This window comes from Diceros bicornis, chromosome 2 (genome assembly GCF_020826845.1).
Source record: "Diceros bicornis minor isolate mBicDic1 chromosome 2, mDicBic1.mat.cur, whole genome shotgun sequence".
Lineage (NCBI taxonomy): Eukaryota > Metazoa > Chordata > Mammalia > Perissodactyla > Rhinocerotidae > Diceros > Diceros bicornis.
The window spans coordinates 14,616,083-14,637,146 of record NC_080741.1 but is presented as its reverse complement, the minus strand read 5'-3'; the positions used below and the strand labels follow the sequence as shown (position 1 = coordinate 14,637,146).

At 40.5% G+C, this 21,064-nt stretch overlaps 2 protein-coding genes across 11 annotated transcripts in view; one reads left to right on the top strand and one right to left on the bottom strand.

Annotated features, from left to right (window-relative positions):
* The window catches only part of CEP70 (centrosomal protein 70), an 87,528-nt gene extending 86,555 nt beyond the window's left edge, over window positions 1-973 (bottom strand). Inside the window, exon 1 of the mRNA XM_058552104.1 lies at window positions 901-973. The gene's annotated coding sequence lies outside the window, so the exon portion shown is untranslated. The remainder of the gene's footprint in view (window positions 1-900) is intronic.
* Window positions 137-20,768, top strand: FAIM (Fas apoptotic inhibitory molecule). 10 transcript variants are annotated; one of them, XR_009221806.1, is made up of 8 exons: window positions 484-645; window positions 2,333-2,405; window positions 3,107-4,371; window positions 5,683-5,815; window positions 6,172-6,400; window positions 17,127-17,176; window positions 18,202-18,904; window positions 20,306-20,394. XR_009221806.1 is itself a non-coding variant. In XM_058552180.1 (8 exons), exons 4-8 carry the CDS (start codon window positions 4,328-4,330, stop codon window positions 20,453-20,455), a joined length of 606 nt encoding a protein of 201 aa, XP_058408163.1. In that variant the 5' UTR covers window positions 484-645; window positions 2,333-2,405; window positions 3,107-3,212; window positions 4,313-4,327; the 3' UTR covers window positions 20,456-20,768. The 10 variants fall into 10 exon arrangements, 9 of the variants coding, with proteins under 9 accessions (XP_058408154.1, XP_058408204.1, XP_058408163.1 ...); XM_058552180.1 differs by lacking the exon at window positions 18,202-18,904 and having other exon boundaries at window positions 3,107-3,212; window positions 4,313-4,371; window positions 20,306-20,768; XM_058552171.1 differs by lacking the exons at window positions 484-645; window positions 18,202-18,904 and adding an exon at window positions 137-365 and having other exon boundaries at window positions 20,306-20,768.
* The last annotated feature ends 296 nt before the right edge of the window (window positions 20,769-21,064 follow it).

The window sequence follows — 21,064 nt, the reverse complement described above, 5'->3', positions numbered from 1 at the left end:
AAAAATGGAGGGTAACTAAGGGAAGAGGCAGGGAGGCGTGTCCAGGCAGAGGGAAGAGCACTTGCAGAGGCCCTGGGGTGAGAAGGAGCTCGCACCATGTGAGGATCTAAATGAAGCCGGCTGGGCAGGGGCTGCATCGTACACGGGGCCTCACGCCCACAAGGAGCTTTGGTCTCTAAACTAAAGGAGTAACCAGAAGCCATCAACAGGTTGCAAGCAGCGAATGCCGGATCAGGTTTGCCTGCTCCGAGGCTTCAGAGCAGGCCCGGGGGCTGTGTCTGCCCACCTGGTGTCCCCAGCGTCCCGCCCAGCGCCGGCGCTCGGCTGGTTCCTAGGGACGTCTGCCGGCAGGACGCCAGGACGCGGTGCGGGACTATGTTTCCGGGGTGGGGGTGGGGTGAGGCCGGGCCTCCGCGGAGGCAGCGGGCGGGGCTGGCGCGGCCGAGTGGCGAGGCGGCAGCGGCGGCGGCGGCCTGCGCCGGGCACCGCCGGGGCCCGGGAGCGCGACAAAGAGCCGGCGCGCTGGGCTGTAGCTTGCGCGGAGCGGCTGCCGCTCTCGGCGAGGGGAGCAAGGCCCCGCGGCCTACGGCGCCGAGTCTGCCCCTGCATTGCGGGGCCGGAGCCGCCCGCGGCCGCGGCGTGCAGGTGAGACCGCCCCCGGGGGGCGCGGGGGGCGCCCCTGGCAGCCCCCGCGCGCGGCCTGGGCGGCCTTCTCCGGGCGGCGGGGTGTGCGCGGCCCCGGGACCCTGCGGTGAGGCCCGCGCCCGCGCCCGCGCCGGCCGAGTTCCCGCGGCTCCCGTCGGCCGGCCGCGGGCGGGGGCAGCGGGGCGCCCCTCCCCGGCCAGGCCTTGCGACCGGCCGCCCCGGCCTCGGCCTCGTGCCCAACCATACGATTAGTACCTGTCGCTGTGGAAAAGCGGCGCAGAAAAGCCCGGGAAGGAAGCCCGGGAGCCGACCCCCTGCTCCCCGGAGACACCGGGTTACACTGCGCTGCGTTTCTTTCCAGCCCCTTTTTCCCTGTCAGCGTGAGCAGGCTATTTTTGCAGAACTTGGATTATAAAGTGCTGTAACTTGGCTTCTTTCTCTTACTAATCCAGCACGTGCATCTGCCCGCGGCTGTAAGTGTTCCAAGTCGTTTTTGGTGGCCGCGCTAGACTGCGGGCTTGTGTGCCCGCCTGACCGCCGCACCCTGCCGGCGCCGGCCCGGGCCGGGCGTTCAGTTTGTTGAGTGAAGGACTGTGATTTACTTAACGGAGTCCCTCCTTGATGGTGAACATAAAGGTGGTTTTCAGTTTTTAGCTTTTACAAAAAGCAATTCCATTGAGCACTGTTCCTTCTGCTGTTGGGGGCATGATTATTTGTTTAGAGTTAATCCCTCATAAAGCTTGTGCTATAGGTTGCAAAATGGTCCTCAGAAGAGTTTTTCTCGTTTTTGTACCTCCACTAGCGTTTGGGAATACCTGGCTCTAGGAGCTTCCTGACCGACTTTGCTGGAGGTCCCAGTGCTTCACGGGGGACCGGGCGTGCAGTGTCAGCACCCGTTTGTTGAAGGGGGACCTACCTGTGGCTGGCCTTACCGGGAGCTTTGCTGAAAAGGGAACTGTGAGCTTGTTAGTAATTTTAAAAACTGACTTGCGTTCAGCTTGGACAAACCACTGCAGTCCCCAGTACGGTTAAACCTAAGTTAAGGCAACATTCAAGCTGGGGTTAGATGAACAGTGGAAACGTGTTAATGTTTAAGTCGCACTCTGAAATATGGGTGTTGAGTTGCTAGGGAAGGGATTTTAAAAGATTATGGTGATGGGTACCTCACTAGATACTCAAAAAGCTTTCTTTGAAGACATGTAAGAAGTTTCAGATGAGTGACATTGTCCCCGTCAATCAAAATAAATGGAATTTGTTTTCCATCCTTTTCATTTACATTTTTAAAACTTTGTGCTAAAATAGAGGGAAGTTTTCTTTGTCCCTGTTTTCCAGTTTGGTCGCATGATCTTGAACGTTAAGTGTATGTATAGGAGTTTAAAAATGACAGTGGATTAATTCCTTTCTCCCAAGTTTTAAACCGAAGCTTTCCCTGGCCTTGCCACACATTTGGCAGGGCTAGGGTCCTTGCTCTATGGGCCACTCTGTCCTCTACTGCTCCCCTTTACAAGGACACCGCCATGGCTGTGCTGTAATTATCTTTTGGTCTCTCCAGAGTCCCTCACTCTGAGCTTAGTGCCCAGCTCAATGCCTGGCACAGAAGTGACCAATAACTTAGCGTGCTCGATGACCTCAGAATATGACATGTTTATTAAGTCCAGTTTGTAACTTGGATATCTGTGTGTGACAGATATTTCCCGTTTACATGAGTAAAGTAGAAATCGGGGGACAAGGACAGATGTGATCACCTCTTCGTTATAGGTGTAAGTACATTCTAAGAAACACAACCAGCGGGGCAACTAGGTCTTTTTTTTTTTTTAAGCAACTTTGTTGAGGTATAATTCACATACCATACAATTTACCTATTTAAAGCATGAAATTCTTTTTTTAAAGCATGAAACGTTTTTTGTATATTACAGTATGAATTTTTTAAGCTGTGCTAAAACATATATAACATAAAACTGCCATTTTAACCATTTTTAAGTGTACAGTTCGTTGGCATTAAGTACATTCAGAATGTTGTGCAACCATCACCACTGTCTATTTCCAAAACGTTTTTAACACCTGACGTGGATACTCCATAAATAAATGTTGGATGTATGAATGAATGTTGATAGTTTAGAGAAAATTAAAAAAAAAGAGATGTGATCTTGATTTCTAACTCCCTTCTAATTTGTTGTGTTGTCTTTTACACTTCCATATGAAAAGTTATAGTAATTAAGACGCTACCATGCCTTATCTTAATGTGATTTAGTAATATTTGAAGTTCCTTATAATGGAAAACGGGGCAATTCTTTCAAGTTTGAATGCTGCATTACTGAACTTTCTAGAATCTCTAAAAGTTGTAGAGCAAAATTTGAATAATATCCCTAAGTCCACTCTGATTTACAAAGGATGCCTTATCCAAGTTTATATTATGCTGTTTGGCTTGCTCTTTTGCTCTGTTTTCTCTTTGCTTTCACAGTTGCAGGATACCCTCCACCTTCATAGAAGATATCCTAGGGCTTCTTAAGACTAGAAAAATCCACACATTTGTAAGGTGCTAGTAAAAAAAGAGGGATTTATTTTAGGTACAAAGTGTTTTGAATCTTTACCTAGTTTTTATTCTAAAATTCTTAGCTTTTCTTTGCCCACTGGGTTGCTTTCATGGGTGCTAATCTGTTCATCTTTTTAAAAACCGTTTGTGGCTTCTAGCTGTTTCCAGTTTAAGAAAGTTGGCAATCTCTCCTTTTTAACAAGGCGAGAACACCCTTGGGCATCTAGAGGGAGAAGGCTAGAGTAGATCTTGTGAGCAAAAAACGGTTGAGCTTATTTTCCAATAGGTTTGGCAGGGGTACACCTGTTAATCCCAAATCTTCAAATGTGGAGAGTTTCCTAAGCATCTGAGTACATGTGTGCTTCTGATTTTAGTAAAATTTAATTAGCACTACAGCCCAGTTACTGTTTAATTAATTGCACAGGAGTCCTGGGCTCTAGTTCTGGCTTGGGCCCTGCTAGTGACCTAAGCAAACCACGTAACTTCTGTGGATTCCTTACTGGCACTAGTAAATTAAGTGGGCTTGAGTAGGTGGGTAAATTAAGCTTGCTCTTAGAAAGCAAACTAGCATATCCTTGGCTGCTTCCTACAAAATCAACATTTCTTTGAAGTAAAAAAATTTTTTAAATTATATATTCCTCCATAATATAGCCTTCCGAAATTTAGAATAAAGATTGCATTTTAAATTTGTTACCACCCTGTAACGTTGGTTCCTCCAGAAAATGCATTCTGTTTATCCTGGAGTTTTATGTATTCCCTGACCCACTGCCTCATACCCTTGGGGTTTCTTGTGCCTCAATTTGAGAAGCATGGGACCCAGAGGACTTGTCTCTTATGGCTCTGGTGTGGTGTAATACTTGAAATGAACTAGAGTTTATTCTCTAGTTTTGGGAAATTATAAATCCAAACTAGGGAAAAATATGATTGGCCAATTTGTATGATTTAACTTCTCTCCCTGAAAATTAGAGATTGCAATTCTGTTGTATGTAAAAGCTGTTTCATCAGAAACTACATGCAATTTACGAAATGGATTGCAACGTTAGAACAACCCTTTGCAGATGTCATCTTTGTTGCTCTCTTCTTTCTTTGCTGCAATTCTGCTTTTTTCTTTCCTGGCTGCTAATTGGATTAAAGACTATTTTGCCAACCATGGCATCTGGAGATGACAGTCCAATCTTTGAAGATGACGAAAGGTAAATGTCTTGCATTGCAATAAAACTAGCTTTTGAAACTTTCAGGATTGTTTTCATCGTTCAGAAGAGTTATTTATCCAGGCTGCTTTTTTAAGGACACATTTTGTAAGATTGCAGAATGCATGGTTTTGCTTTTCTGTGGTTTAGAACACTGTGTGGGAAATGCCTGGCGTGGAGGTGGCCACCACTAACGTGGCATCCTTTCCCACAGGACCTGGGTGTAAGGTCTCCAAATCCCTCTCAGCACAGAGTTCTTGGAAATCGCTTCAGAATGATATAAAATCCATTTACCATCTCTGATTTAGAGCAAACAAAGGAGATTAGAGTGAATGAAGAGTAGGAGTTAGTTGAGAGAACAGACTCTGGAGCCGGCGTCCTAGGTTTAACTCCCGTCTGCCACTTACTTGACACTGTAACCTTAGACAAGCCCTTAGCCGCTCTGAGCCTCAGTTTCCTCATTTATAAAATAGGGATAATAATAGTACCCATCTCATGGTGAGGATTCTATGAGTTAATATGTGTAAAGCTCTTGGAACAGTGACTGGCACACAGTAACCTCTTAATAGCTGTTAGCCATGATCATTATTGCTGTAATGCTACTTATCTCAACATATTAATTATGTATTATATATAAATATATGTTATATATAAACATATGTAGTTATATGTTTTATATAAAAATAGTAACATCAAAAATATGTGTTTAAGTTGTGCCAGAAACTTCTGACAACACAGAATCTTTTATTTTTTTAATACGATTTCCTATAGTAATGACAAGAATTACTGTTCTCCATAACATTTTTATCTCTATTATAGGATGTGTCTTCCATGACTTCTCTTTTTCTCAGTGTTAGTATAACAAATGAGAACGCTTTTTGTTAAAATGAATCCCTAGTCACTGGTTTAAGTGTGCAAGGTTTGGGGAGTTCTTGTTTTGGAGGGACTGGATCTGAAAAAGAAAAGCCAAAATTAAATACTGTGCTTTTTAAATGGAGGGAGGGAGAAGTACAGCCTTTTTATTGACCTTTCCAAGCGTTATTCTCTAGCCTAGCTTAGAATACTGTTGTGGGTAAACCGATAGATTCTTAATCCTATTAATATTAAGGTGACTTTGTTTGGAATGATCCAACTGTGCACCCATAGGGAGAAGATAGTTTCATGAACTGTGAGGACGGTTTCTTAGATAATATCACTTTAATATTTTGTAATTTTAGGGATTTTAAAAATCTGATGTTTTCACCTTGAAAGGATTACTTGGTTATTCTATTACTGTTTTTGCCCTTTTGTAAGTGCTTTATTTTATTCCCTTAGCCTTTCTTATAGCCTGGAAAAAATGACAGATCTCGTAGCCGTTTGGGATGTTGCTTTAAGTGATGGAGTCCATAAGATTGAATTTGAACATGGGACCACGTCAGGCAAACGAGTGGTATACGTAGATGGGAAGGTAGGAACAAAATATGTTACTTTGTAAAATATGGCGTGCAGAGAAGCTTGGCTTCATTAGTGTAGATTCTTCATTCGTGAATTCAAGGCTTTTCTCTTACAATGGTTCTCTCTCTGTTTTGGCCTGTATCATTTTGCTGTACAAAGCAAACTAATAATAGTTATAGAACTCATAGACTATAACATCTAAAATTTAAACTTAAAATGCCTTTATTTTCTAAAACTTTTGCATCATGAGTTAATAAAATTACATCTAAATAGCATTGCCATTTGCTCACTTTAATTACTTATTTCTAAAATTAAATATTAAATTTTCTTCCATTTGTGTGTTTTCAACTTTTGTATTTTATTACTTAGGAAGAGATAAGGAAAGAATGGATGTTCAAATTAGTGGGCAAAGAAACCTTCTGCGTTGGAGCTGCAAAGACAAAAGCAACCATAAATATAGATGCTGTCAGTGGTTTTGCTTATGAATATACTCTGGAAATTAATGGGAAAAGTCTCAAGAAGTATATGGAGAACAGATCAAAGACCACCAATACTTGGGTATTGCATTTGGATGGGGAGGACTTTAGAGTTGTGTTGGGTGAGTGAGTGCTGTTTCTGCAGAATTTATTGGCATTATGATGGGTGTCTAATTAGTTCCTCTAACTGTCCAGACCTTTTGTGGGAGCTCTGAGGAGGAGAGAGTAAGGGCGGGTATATTTCTCATGTGTCCTGTGTGAATGGAGTGTTCATTTAATTGACTGGTTTATATATAAAATATGTGAGAACCAGATTTTATAGTGATGAATTTGAGGATTATAAACTTGGGTTAAAAAAAATATTGATGTAGACATTTGTTATTATTTGATATCTCTTTTTAAAAGCATATCTGAAGGCAGTTGGAAATTTAAGATTCGTTAGTAAGAATTTTTCTCTGGTGACAATAGGTTTAGGACTGCAGCAGACAAAAATCGTGAAAGTCCAGATAAAGTAGATTAAAAAATAAAAAGTAAAAGCCTCTGATCTTAAAGCTGAGTTCTATTGTCACAGATTGTCATCTGTGTTCTCAGTTTCTATTGGGCCCACAAAACTTGCAAGACAAATATTTACCAGTTACTACCTTCTCTCTCTTCTGGTCACCCCTTTCTTATCACTAAGTTAAGATGGTTTAGATCATTGTGTTAATTCATTGATTCATTTATTTAGAGAATATTGAGTACCTACTAATTGGCAATTAGTGTACCAGGCACTGAGGATACATAGATGAAGAGACCTTGTCCATGCCTTTAAAGACTCTACAGTCTGGTCAAATGCTAGCAAATACCTCAAAAAAAGATTTAAGAATGAAAATGTTTATCAAGTAATAAATGCACATAGTTGAAAAAAGGAAACCAAAAACTCCTGTATAGCTTGTTTATTGAAGAAACTGGGTCAGTTTGTCTTGAAGAGTTTCCTATGGTCTGGATTTTGTTGACTGCATTCCTATGATGTTCCTCTGTCTTTAATATTTCCTGTAAATTGGTAGTTGACTCTGAAGAATTGGTCAAATTTAGGTTTGATTTTTTTTTTTTTCCTGGCAAGACCACTATATAGTTTGTTATATCAAGAGGCATATGGTGTTTATTTGTCAGTTTTTTTGGCAACCATTAATACCTAGTGCCTACATCCATAAATTCATTAGCAGTTGCCAAATGGTGATATTCTGATTCTGTCATTCCTTGTTCATTAGCTGGAATAGGTCTATAATGAGAAACTTCCTGTCATCTACTATTTGGTTACACAGAGGTACAATTTGTATAAGAAATGCAGGAGAACTGCTTGTTTTCCCTTTATTTACCAGTTTTCAAAATATTGAATTGGCTCCTTATTCTTTTCTAAAGGTGATCATTTAGCTTTTGGCTTTTTTTTTTTTAATCATTATTAACTCATGGATTTAAACAATTTGATGTGTTTCAATACATTGCAGTTATTATGTTTACTGATGCTCAACTTGTCCCATTTTTGGCCAATGGGCTGCTCTTTAGATTGGCTCCTGAGTCCTGACACATCTTCAGTAGACTGTCTGCTATGACAAGATGTTCTAGGCTCATTTTGAACATTTTCTGTCCAGGCCTGGAATCACCCATTTCTCCAAGAAGCCCTAGTTTCTGTTAGAGAAAAATGTATTTCAAGAGCGTCATCTGGATCCAGCCCTGATGGCCTCGTGGTTAAAGTTCAGTGCTCTGCTTCAGCGGCCCGGGTTTGGTTCCCGGGCTTGGAACCACACCACTCGTCTGTCAGTAGCCATGCTGTGGCAGCAGCTCACGTAGAACAACTAGAAGGACTTACAACTAGAATATACAATTATGTACTGGGGCTTTGGGGAGGGGAAATAAAAACAGGAAGATTGGCAATAGATGTTAGCTCAGGGCAAATCTTTCCCAGGAAAAAAAAAAAGCATCATCTGGGTATACATTAAGGATGCTTATTCATTATTTTTAGGTTTTCACTGGGTGGAGCAAGGAAATTGCAAGATTATATATATGCCTAGCTAGCTAGCTAGCTAGATTCTATACATGCATAGATAGATACATAGATAGATTATATACATGCATAGATAGATAGATAGATAGATTATATACATGCACAGATAGATCAATCGAGGGAGGAGAGAGAGACTTTTTAAAAAAAATAACATAGCTTATGAGTTCATACTGATACTTGTAATTCAAATTCAGGAATACCAGGTTTTTACTTAACCTTATCTAACATCTGTATGTCCTTTCTTCCACACTGAGAATCCTCCCTCTCAAGGACACAGAGGGTGATGCAATTAGAATATGATATAATTACTCATTTGCTTTGTGCCACATTACATGCATAATACTCTCAGTTAACAACACAAATACTACCACCATTAATACTATTACCAAAAAAATTTAAAACATTTTTTGGCATATCATTTTCCAATTGTACTGTATCTGCATTGTCAGAACGTATAGCCGTTATACACTGTGCCCTGTCCCTTCCAACTCACACTTAGTTCTATAAGTAAATATTTACCTGTTGCCTTCAAGTTATCATATTGCTCCTCTCTCTGATGATTTTGCTTGTCTGAACCTTGTTCTCTAGTGCATTCCTTAGGAATACTATCAATATTACTTGAGTTCTTGCATGTTGATGACATTTGTCTGTGTCCTTTATACTTAATATTCTTGGCTCACATTTTCTTTCCTTAAGTATCTTAGATATGTTACTCCACTTTCTTCTGGCATAAAGTTTTACTGTCAAAAAAATCTGATGACAGGCCAGCCCTGTGGCCTAGTGGTTAACTTCAGTGCGCTTTGCTTCGGCAGCCTGGGTTCAGTTCCCGGGTGTGGACCTACACCGCTTTGTTAGCTGCCATGCTGTGCTGGCAGCCCAAATACTAAAAAATAGAGGAAGGTTGGCACGCATATTAGCTCAGGGCGAATCTTCCTTAGCAAAAAAAGAAAAAAAGTCTGATGACAATCTGATTTTCTTTCCTTTAGAAGTGCCTCATTTTTGCCTAATTTTAGTAGACTGTCTCAGGGTAATGATCATTCTTGGTCGATTTTCTCAGGTACATGGTGAATCTTTTCAGTATATAGAATCAAATCTTTTAAGTTTTCTTGAATTACAGTTTTAGTATTTGTTCTATTCCTTTCCTTTGGTTTTCTTTCTTCATAGATGCTTATCGTATATATGTTGGATCTTTTGGCCTGTCTTCTAAATTTGTCAGTTTCTGTCACATCGTTTTTATCTATCTGTCTTTCCCTTCTTCCTCCCTCCCTCCCTCCCTCCCTTCCTTCCATCCTTCCTTCCTCTTTCTTTCTCTCTCTCTTTCTCTCAAATTAGTTTAATAGAGATTTTCTAGAGCAGTTTTAAGTTTAAAGAAAAATTGAGCAGAAAATACAGAGTTCCCATATACTTCCTCTACCCGCCCCCCTCAGTTTTCCCCGTTATTAACATCTTGTATTGGTGTGGTACATTCGTTACAATTGGCAAACCAATATTGATGTGTTAGTATTAACTAACTAAATTTCATAGTTTACATTAGAGTTCACTCTTGTATGGCACAGTTCTGTGGGTTTTGCCAAATGTTTAATGTCATATTCCTCCATTACAGTATCATACAGAATAGTTTCACTGTCCTAAAAATCTCATGCTCTTACCTGTTCATCCTTCTTTCCTCCCTACCCCCCAGCCCCTGGCAACCACTGATCTTTTTATTATCTTTATAGTTTTGCCTTTTCCAGAATCACATAGTTGGAATCATACAGTATGTAGCTTTTTCAGACTAGCTTTCTTTACTTAGCAATATGCATTTAACATTCCTCTTTGTCTTTTCATGACTTGATAGCTCATTTCTTCTTGCTGAATAATATTCCATTGTATGGATATACCACAGTTTGTTTATCCGTTCACCTACTGAAGGACACTTTGGTTTCTTCCAGTTTTTGGCGATTATGACTAAGGTTGCTATAAACATTTGTGTGCAGGTTTTTATGTGGACAAATTTCAGATCAGTTGGGTAGGTAACAAAGAGCTTGATTGCTGGATCATATGGTAAGAGTATGTTTAGCTTGGTAAGCAACCATCAATCTGTCTTCCAAAGTAGCTATACCATTTTGCATTCCCAACAGCAATGAATGAGAGTTCCCATTGCACAACATTCTTGCCAGCAGTGTTGTCACTGTTTTGGATTTTGGCCATTCTAATAAGTGTATAATGATATCTCATTTTAATTTGCAATTTCCTAAAGACATAGGGTGTTGAGCATCTTTTCAATTGCTTATTTGCCATCTGTATCTTCTTTGCTGAGCTGTTTGTGCAGATGTTTTGCCTGCTTTTTAATTGGGCTGTTTGTTTTCTTATTGTTGAGTTTTAAGAGTTCTTTGTATATTTTTTTTATTGTTTTTTCAGTAATACTTTTTTTTTCTTTTTGCTGAGGAAGATTGGCCCTGGGCTAACATCTGTACCCATCTTCCTCTACTTTATATATGGGACACTGCCGCAGCATGGCTTGTTAAGCGGTTCGTATGTCTGCTCCCAGGATCTGAACCTGCAAACCACGGGCCACCGAAGTGCAGCCTGCAAACTTAACCACTATGCCGCCGGGATGGCCCCCTTTGTATATTTTAGATACAAATTCTTTATCAGATAAGTGTTTTGCAAATATTTTCTCCAAATCTGTGGCTTGTCTTGTCATTTATATTTCTTTTTTATTTTTAAAAAATTTCCTCCTCTTCATCTTCTATTTCTGTTAAGGAAGTATTTATTGTGTTTGCTTTGTGTCCCTTTTAGTTTAGTCTTTATTTCTGAAATTATTTTCATTTCTAATTTTTTACTGAGTTCTATTACTTCATTTCCCAGAGTTTCTCTAATTCTTAATTATGTTATTCTTTCATATCTTGTATGGTTTTCTTAATTTCTTTTAGCTCATTTTGAAACAATATTTTATAGTTTTATCTTTTTTGTAGGCATGTCTTTCTGGTGCTTTTATTATCTATAATGATGGTAGTCTGTTCTTTTTTCTTATAATTTTTTATGGAGTTAGAACTCAATACCTTTCTTTGCTCATTTTTATATGAACTTAGTTTTCCTGAATTTGTAGAAGAGAATGTGGTTTCAGACAACTTCATAAACTTCAGGTTCTGGAATCCCCCTTTCTGTTGTTTTTGGATAATGTTAAAAATCAAGGGTGTGCGTCCCAGATGCATGCTATATCCCCTTCTCCATTTTTTCCTAGATCTTCTCCTTCCTTTACTCTAGTGTCCCTGGGCTGCTCAATTTGGATTCTCTTCCCAGAAGTTTCTTCTCAGTGTGGGGTTTTGTACTGGATGGAGCTTTGGCTGGTTAGTTTTGTGGGTCATGCGCCAGACTGCTCTAGACTCCTCCACGCTTCTGTACTCCATCCACCGTTAGAATGTGTAAAACCCCTTCCGGCTTCAGCTGCTGTTCACAAACCGGCCCTCCCAACTTTCCAATTAGGACTGGGACAGCCGTTTTGGGGACTCTTAGGTCCATCAGAGGCCCTGTTGCTCCCCCTGCTTCCTTTTGCACAGTTGCTGATCCTACAGCTGCAGGTCATGAGGTTGTCCGTGGTTCCCCCACCTGTTGGTGTTGTGGAGACCGTCCATGGGTTTTTGGTTTGGTTGTGTTGCCCTGTCTGTTTTAATGGGGGGAGTTAGGGGACAGTAAAAAATCTTGCCTCTGCTGCCACTAGCACCATCTTCCTCGTCACTCTTTAAATTTACTTCATCCCCACATCGTGTAAGATGAGGCTATAAACATTCCAGTTTCCCCTGTGTCTCAACGTCTGTCTCCTCTACCTTTGGTTTTGCATCATCGAAGTTGTTAATATCTGTATTCTGTTCTGTAGCCATAATTAAGTCTTGTGTGTTTTTTCTATAGATTGATTCTAAAATTAAAAACCAATAAAGAACATTTATATTACTATGATTATGTAAACATTTTTAGAGTGGGCTGTGGTTACATTCTTTCTCTACATTATTGTCACATCCCCTGTGCCACTCAAAGGAAGTAGTTTTTAGTCATGGTCAGATGGATTTTCTGTTTTATAATCTACCAATTGCTCAAAATTATACCTCATTTTAGTCTGCTTCATAGTTGGACCAGGATTTTTTGGTACAGTTTTTTTGTTTTTCTAGACTTTCCTGATTGTCTTTCTGTTTTCTTATTGGAAGTGGACATATATCTTTTCTTTGCTCACATTCCAATGTCTGTTAGCATTTTTACTCATATCATCTATTGCTTGGAATTCTTTTCATTGTTAATGATGATATTCTTCAGTGTCTGTTGACTTCCTGTTCGAAACTAGGTAGGTTGCTTTCCAAGCCCGCCGCATGGTGGCCAGGCTGGGCTGCTCTCAAGGAGCTCTGCTTTAGTTCCACCAGTTATGGAATCCCACAACTCCCAGTTTCACCTTTGCTTACTGGTAAATATCCTTAAGTAATTTCTAATAAAGAGTGCCTAAGAGATAAACATTACTTGGCCCTCATGCAAAATGGATATTTTTGCTGTGTAGAGTTTTAGCTTCAAAATAATTTTTTCTCAGAATTTTTGAAAGCCTTCCTCCAGTATCTTCTATTCTCCATTGTTTTGAATGAGAAGTTTTATGCCAGTCTGAATCTCATTTTTTTTTCTTTTTGAAAGCTTTTGGGGGCTCATCTTTATCTTTATCTTCCACAATTTCACAATGCTGTCTTTAGAAATCTAGTGGCTCAGTCCATAAACTTGGAGAACACTCTATCTTTAGTTACTAATGGAAGTTTTAGTTTTGAAAGGATTAGAATTAGTGTCAACACATTTTAACATACTGGGTTTCATATGATGAAGCCAAGCCTTTGAAATAATTGTAAGCACTTAATCAGCTACTTGACCAACATTGTAATACAATTGATAGGAACTTTTCATAGGTGAAATGGGAGAGACTATGTAGGCCATGCCTAGTTGGTTATAGTTAGTTTTCTTTAAATGCCCAGGAACCCGCTTATCCACTGTGACTTCTCTTAGGCCTTTAAGACTCTTCTCCTTCCACGCCTTGTCTGCCTTCACTCCGCTCTATCCATTTGCAGCCCCTCATGAGCCTGCAAGGCAGATGAAGTTCAGCCCAAATTTGTCCCTTTTGCTGCTTGTCTGTCTGAAAGGGACCTTGATAAAAGGACAAGGGCAGTGTCGTTTACTGAGGTGAGGGCAAAATTGCCTAGAGTATTTATGTTGCTTGAGCTTCTGCTTTCAGGGCCCACCAAACCCCAGACTCTTCTGACTAAGGCATACATTTTGCAGATGAGTGATGAAGAATGCAGGCTCCAGGATCAGAGCTGTGTTGATGGGCAAATTACTTAACCTCTGAGCCTGGTCTCCTCATCTGTAAAATGGGGATAAAAGTAGTATCGCCCTCACAGAGCTGTGTGGGTGAGGTTTAATGGAGTTAGTGCATATAAAACACTTTAGCAGTATTTCTCACATAGTGATTTCTTTAACAATATTGTTTGTGGTTATTGTTACTCACGAGCAAAGAGTGGACTTATCTAGGATCTTGGGGTGAAAGTTACCTACATATTATATAACAAATTTCCAATAACAGTACTATATAATTTTCTAAAGTTTATATTGAAAAGTTAGAATCTAAGACCAGAAAAAGCTCTTAGTAACAAAAATAGTACAATTTACTGAGGCCATATTCTGTGCCAGATACTATGCTAGGCACTTTAAATTATTTCTAATCCTTCTAACAGCCTGCAAGAGAAGTGATGTCATCTTCATTTTACCCATGAGGAAATTGAGGCTAACTGGGGTTCAGAGTGGTGGTGACTTGGCCAAGGGTACTGCTGGTAAATCATGAAGTCGGGATTTGAACCCAGGGCTCTCTGACCTCAGAGATCATGTACCTTCTTTTGCACCACTCAAAAGATGTGAGGCACACAAGGGGACCAAAGATAGCACTGGTTAGCATTGTTAGGTCTGGTAGTCACCACACCACTGAACATTGTGGGAGGAAGATAAAGACAGCAAGAGGAAAGTACTGCTATGATGAAACTTCATTTTGGGAGGAAATTTTCTTTCTGTTCTGAAACATTGCACTTCTGTGAAAGCATTTACAGAACATACATGCTCGGGACTCATCTATAGAGTCCCCAGCCGTTGGTCACATGGGCTGAGGGTACCTGCAGGCAGGCGGAGGAGTGGCTCCAAGATTAACATGCTCTGATACCTCCTATGATTCACTAAATCCACTACTGAGCTGTAATTAATCTGATACTTTATCAGACAGATACGTTCTTTCATTAACATATATTTGAATAGGTGATATACTCACATGATTCAGAAATCAAGATGATATAGAAAGATGCATTGAGAAATCTTGCTTCCACTCCTATTTCCATCCACGCTGTTTCTCCCAAAAAGATAGCCACTTTTGGGCCAGCCCAGTGGCGTAGTGGTTAAGTTCGTGTGCTCTGCTTCAGCGGCCCAGGGTTCACAGGTTCGGATCCCAAGCACAGACCTATAACACTCATCAAGCCATGCTGAGGTAGTGTCCCACATACAAAACAGAGGAAGACTGGCACAGATGTTAGCTCAGAGACAATCTTCCTCAAGCAAAAAGAGGAAGATTGGCAACAGATGTTAGCTCAGGGACAGTTTTCCTCACCAAAAAAAAAAAATAGCCATTTTAAATAGTGAGTCTTTCTAGTATGTCTTTATTCAGATTCAAGCAAATACAAATATTTTATTACTTCCTTGTTACATAAAAGCATTTTGCTTTATTGACTTACTAGTATATTCTGAAGATCTTTTTATATCAGTACATAAATAACTTTCTCATACTTTTTTATAGCTGCAATAGTAAATAAAATAGTTTATTTAACTCATTCCCAACCAATGGGCACTTGGGCTGTTTCTCATCTGTTGCTGTCAGAAGCAGTGTTGAATGCATAGCTTTGTTCATGTGCCTCTCAGAATACAGTGCACATATCTCTTTAGGATAAATTCCCAGAAGTGGGAATGGGTGAATAATTGCAGTTGTCATTTTAGTAGGTTTGCCCCTCGCCCGCCATGGGGCTTTCGCCATTTTGTACTCCTGCTGCCTATTTCCCCACAGGTTCTCTAACAGAGCCTGTTGTCAGATTTTGGGGTTTTTATATTCTACTAGGTGAAAAATGGTATTTCAGAGTTATTATTTGCCTTTTTCAAAATTGAGTGGGGCTGAGCATCTTTTCCTGTGTTTAAGTTCCTTTTGTGTTTCTTTCCTGATAATGCCTGTTCATGTCCTTTGACTCATTTTCTTTTGGGTTGTTGGTCTTTTTCTCCTTGATCGCTGGGAGTCCTTATATTACTAAGATTGGCCCTTAGTCTGCTGTGAGTTTCAAATATTTTTTCCCAGTTGGTCATTTATTGTATGACTTTGCTTATGTGTGTGCCTGGTTTTTTTAAATCATGCAGAAATCTTTTTTACTTTTATGTAGTCATATTTATTCCATATTACTTTTATGGGTTCTGGATTAGTACTGTTCTTCAGAGGCATGTTAATTTTAGCTATTATGGAAAATCTGAGTACATGCACATGTTCAGTCGGCATACTAAATAAAATTCCAATTTTCACCACCATCATGGTTCCTCTCAGCACTGTGTGCTCTGACCATGTGTTGGGACAAGCTGGTTTCCCTGCAGCCATGGCTGTAGATGCTTCCCACTCTGGCTGCCATTGGGGCGAGCCCTGCCCGCATCTCCTGGGCCCCTCTGCCTTTCTCTCTCTCCCTCTAGCCCAGCTCAAAGGCCTTTCTGCACTCTTTAAGTGAGGCTCCCATCTCCAGTTGTGGGGAGAAAAGACTCCCCTTTAGACGGTTTTCCTGGAGTAGATGGCCTGTCAGAGTCAAGCCCCTGACTAATGCCCCAGCCTTGACCCCTGGGCAGGTTTTTGACCTCTGGACGCTGTGCACACACAGGTCACACTTCTCTCTAGTCTTCCTTGTGATACCAAAGCTCATCTTCTGGCTGCTTGCTGAGTGCAGACTCCTCTCCTGCCACTCCCCAGGACACTCACATTCACGAGTGAGTCTGGGGATCTGAGGATCCCCATTGTGCACACGCACGCACATATACACACTTCCCTGAAGTGAGCTGCAGCAGCTTAACCAATGCCCACGTGTTTCGTGGCAGCATTTTGTCTATAGTGTCAGCACTGTACTCACACAGCACAGTCCACCGTACCTTTTTTCTTATGATCCAATCATTTTTCCCCCAAAGTGAAACCATTTGGGGAAAATAAATAGAGAAAGTGAAATGAACAGAGATTATCATGCTGTCCAGTAAGAAACTTAAGGCTAAATTTCTAAACCTGACATGCCGTCTATCCTATATGAACCCTGCGGTAGCCTTTTTTGGTGGTCTCTGCCATCATCCAGTCGAGTCCGTGTGAGAGGCAGGGGGAATCATCTAGTTACTGATATGAAAGGATATTCTGTGTGGAAAGGTCCCTCCTCACCTTTATTTATGTGCATCCTCCTTTAAAGATTGGGCTTTAAGTCTTTATTTTGTTTAACATGGCTTCATCAATTTGTATTGTGATCATGAATTTCTCTTAAAAGATTGTTTTGCTTCATTTGGATTTTGTCTGTGAACAAAGAATAAACACAGTTTCTTCAAATTTAGAAGAATTCCAAAACCATGAAAAATGTTGAGTTTTAGAATATTAATGGAGTTTTAGAAATCCACTGTATCAGACTTTTTAAAAATAATAAATATCAAAAGTTAACTTTACCTTTAAATCAAGATAATTTTTTTGATTTATGTTACTTTTACAGAAAAAGACACTATGGATGTATGGTGCAATGGTGAAAAAATGGAGACAGCAGTAAGTTGACTTTTTGATTACTTCTTAGCACCATGTGTGTAAGTTACCATTGAAATGTTGCTGTGTTTCCTAATTATGGAGATTTTATAATTAACTAAGGTCCTCTTGGTTAAAAACAAAAAAGAGATAAAGTATTCCTGATTCCAGATTCTGAAGACCTTCCCTGGACGATGCCTGGGGCAGTGAGAGTTTGGAAACCACTTAGGCTATGAGCTAGGACAGCCTCCCACTCTACCTCCCCCTCTCCTGGACCAGGCTCTAGCCTAAGAAGTTCCCATGTTACAGAATTCCTCCCCCAACGCTGGGCGTCCTGTGTTTATCCATGTTTATACCACTGCTTCTCAAACTTGCATTCACAGAAGTCACCTGGGATCTTGTTAAAATGCAAAATCTAACATTTCCTCAGGTGACACCAAGCTGCTGGTCCCGGGTCACCCTTAGACTAGGGGGGCTTCACACCATACCCGCCACGCAGCTGGTACTTTTCTAAAAGCAAAGTTTCTGAAAAAGAAGGGATGCACACAGTGTCAGATGACACAAAGGCAGACAGGAAGGGGCACTGTCACAAACCCCAAAGACAAGCGGAATTTGTAGACCAGCAGTGCCAAGGCAGGAGAAGGAGGCAGCCCCACTCACGGAGGCCAAGCTCGGTGTAATCCCCATCTCCACCCCAGCGCATTCGGCTTTTGCTCTCAGCTGCTTGCACTGTTATGGTCTTGGGTGGGATGAATATAGGAATGAATTACAAGCAGGAATCGTAGTGGTGTGCACAGCACAGAGAGAAAGTGGGGGCAGAGGAGACTGTCATGGGAAGCAGGGAGTGTGGGACGAGGAGCTGAGATCACTGGGTGGAAATTCCCCTGTGATCTGTGGCGAGCAGGGGGTCCTCTCCCCAGTACCCGCCTTTCATGCTGGCTTCAGACGCGAGCAGCAGGGCAAGGGACAGTGAGAAGCCCTCTTCTCTAGGCACACTTCAGCTAGTTGCACATTGTAGTTGCTGCCGTCATCTCCTTTGTCTATTACAGGTATAGGAAGGTGAGGAGAGGTGCTCCGAGGGAAGGTCTGGGATGGATTTATTCAGCAGTCTGCAGTCTTGTAGCTGTCTGCTCCTGAGGACATGCCAAAGCCTGAAATCAGAAGTTACAAAGATGAATGCTTTTCTGTGTCTTAATCCTGGTGTTAATTCTTGAAGGGAAATTTAACCAGGGCTCACTCAGAATTGATCCTCAGAGCCTGAGCGCCCCTCCCTGCGTTAAATATACTGACTTCTTTTATGCAGAGAGGCTTGGCGAGCTCTTCCATATTTTATGGCCCCTTCTGGAACAGCCTCAGTTACCATTAACATGGGTTGGGTACCTACTGTGTGCCCAACACCACACCTGGTGTTCCTTCCTATTCTTTCTTTCCTACCCTGGAATTCTCTAGATGGAAAATCAGCAATTTTGAATCACTCCCACCCTTACGGAATTCTCCAGTGCAAATGTAAAGAGAATGTTGTTTTGTAGTATTAAAAATGTGGTTGTAAATGAGTAAGAAGTTGAAAATAATATTCATCCACAGTGTCTTTGTTCCTCGGTAATGGACGGGAAACCACAAACGTTTGGACAATAGCTCCTTCTAACCGAGTTCCCTCCTTGTTGTAACTAGAACCTAGTTTGCAGAGCCCTTTTGGCAGCTCTGTATCCGGGCAGCCTCCCCCAGTACTACACACATCCGTTCTTGCAGCCTGTGAGTTACAGCTTATTTTCTTCTTTTTCTTTTCATCTCAAAGCATCATGACCAAGATTATGCATCTGTCAAATTGCCAAGAAGCTACTTACAGGGACTGTATTACTCAACCCTAGCCCTGCCCTCTAAGTTGATTTTTACAGAAGCATGTGACCTAAAGGCTTTTTTCAAGGCTTGATATAAAAAGGGGTGAAAAGAACACAGTGCACTCCAAGCCCAGTTCATCCGGTCCTTGTGGTGGCGTTCAGTACACCTCCCAGAAAAAGCCATTGGCCAGATTCTTCTCAGAGCTAGGGAACAGCCTCTCCCCCGATGCATCCTCTGTTTTCTTTGATTAGATGTTAGCTACGGGACCTTGCTCTGTCTGCTTTGGCTACCGGGGAGCTCATAACCACATTTTAAGTTTTTGGTTTCTTTGCTTCCTGGCATAATTCATTTTTATCCTCTAAGCCTCCTCTTCTTCCTTCCTTCTCTCTACTACTTGGCCTCTATCTTTTTACTCTAGATCAGTGCTATTCAACAGAAATATAATATGAGCCACAGATATGAGCTTCATACGTAACTTTTCTAGTAGCTACATATAAAAAGTTTTAAGATGAAGTTTATTTTAATAATATATTTGATTTAAATCAGTATATCAAAAATACTATCATTTAACATGTAATCAATATAAAAGTTTTTAGTGAGTTATTTTACTTTCTTTGTTTCATACTGTCTTCCAAATCCAGTGTGTACTTTACACTTAAACAGCATATCTCATTTCAGACTCACCATATTTCAAGTGCTTGGTTGCCACATGTGGCTAGTGGCTACTGTACTGGACAGAGCAAGTCTAGATTTAGTAGTGTTTGGTTTTAGGTTATCTGTGTATTTTATTGTAAGCCACCTTACACCCCAAGCAATCAGATTTTCAGAGTGGTTAAGAACACTCCATCCCTTCTGACTGGGGCCTTCAGCAAGTTATTTAACCAATTTCCTCATCTCTAAAATGAGGATAATAATAGTACTTCATCAGGGTTATTGTGAGGACGCAATGAAATAATGCATGTAAACTCTTCTTGGTATATAGCATAAGTAACTAGTAAATGTTTGCTGTTGTGTTTATCACTTTTTCTTTTGAAAATAATCTATATGCCTACATAGTATATGTTATAAAAACATAGCCATGAGGTGCATGGTTTTTTCCCTCTGAAACTTAAGATTCTTAAAGATTATGGGGGGGACAAAGAAGAAACTCAATTCATAGCAGAAATGTAAAAACATCAAAATATAAGCTTCTAAATTTAATTTTGCAAAGCTTAACATTTAGCTAATGTGTACTTCCCTTGTAGACGGTGTTCGTGTTCTCCACGAAGATAAATGTGTCTGGAGCACTAATTCCTCCTTCTTTTGTTGACCTAGGGTGAGTTTGTAGATGACGGGACTGAAACGCACTTCAGTATTGGGAACCACGACTGTTACATAAAGGCTGTTAGTAGCGGGAAGCGGAAAGAAGGGATTATTCATACACTCATTGTGGATAATAGAGAAATCCCGGAGATTCTTGAATGACTTCGTGTTAATGAATTTTAATCATCTTAAGAAGTAAAGATCAGGACTTTTAAATTACTGTGGTGGTTAAATATGTTCACTATGTTCTTCTCAGTACATTTAGTCTGCTATGTTTTTATTTTTTAGTTACTTGAAACTGTAATGTTCCAAGGGTCAGGAAAAAAGAAAAGAATTATGTACAATCATAAAAATTGCAATTTACTTTGTAAATAATGTAAAATGTTTTAAAGCCAAATGGAAAATAAGATATGGACCAAAATCACTAATATTTTACAAGATGAACTTTTACTATAATAAATACCATAAAACAAAATTGGTGCTGCTTGCTTGTGTTTCTAAAAATAGATGTCTTCATGTATTTTTAACCTGTGCAGGTAGGTTGTCTCTCTAGTTTAAAGCAGTTGGTACACAATGATATGGTTAGTTTTTTTCTCTTTTTTTTAAAGGTATTTTTATTTCAGTTTTTGCTCACTGATACTTTGTATGTGTGTGTGTATGTGTGTGTGTGTGAGGAAGATCAGCTCTGAGTTAACATCCGATGCCAAATCCTCCTGTTTTTTTGCTGAGGAAGATTGGCCTCAGGCTAACATCCGTGCCCATCTTCCTCTA

Excerpts from the sequence above, each read along its gene's own strand:
- FAIM (XM_058552171.1), top strand. The coding sequence starts at position 4,205 with ATGGATTGCAACGTTAGAACAACCCTTTGCAGATGTCATCTTTGTTGC. Across the intron at positions 5,816-6,171 it reads TGGTATACGTAGATGGGAAG|GAAGAGATAAGGAAAGAATG; the intron begins GTAGGAACAAAA and ends TTTATTACTTAG. Across the intron at positions 6,401-17,126 it reads GGACTTTAGAGTTGTGTTGG|AAAAAGACACTATGGATGTA; the intron begins GTGAGTGAGTGC and ends TTACTTTTACAG.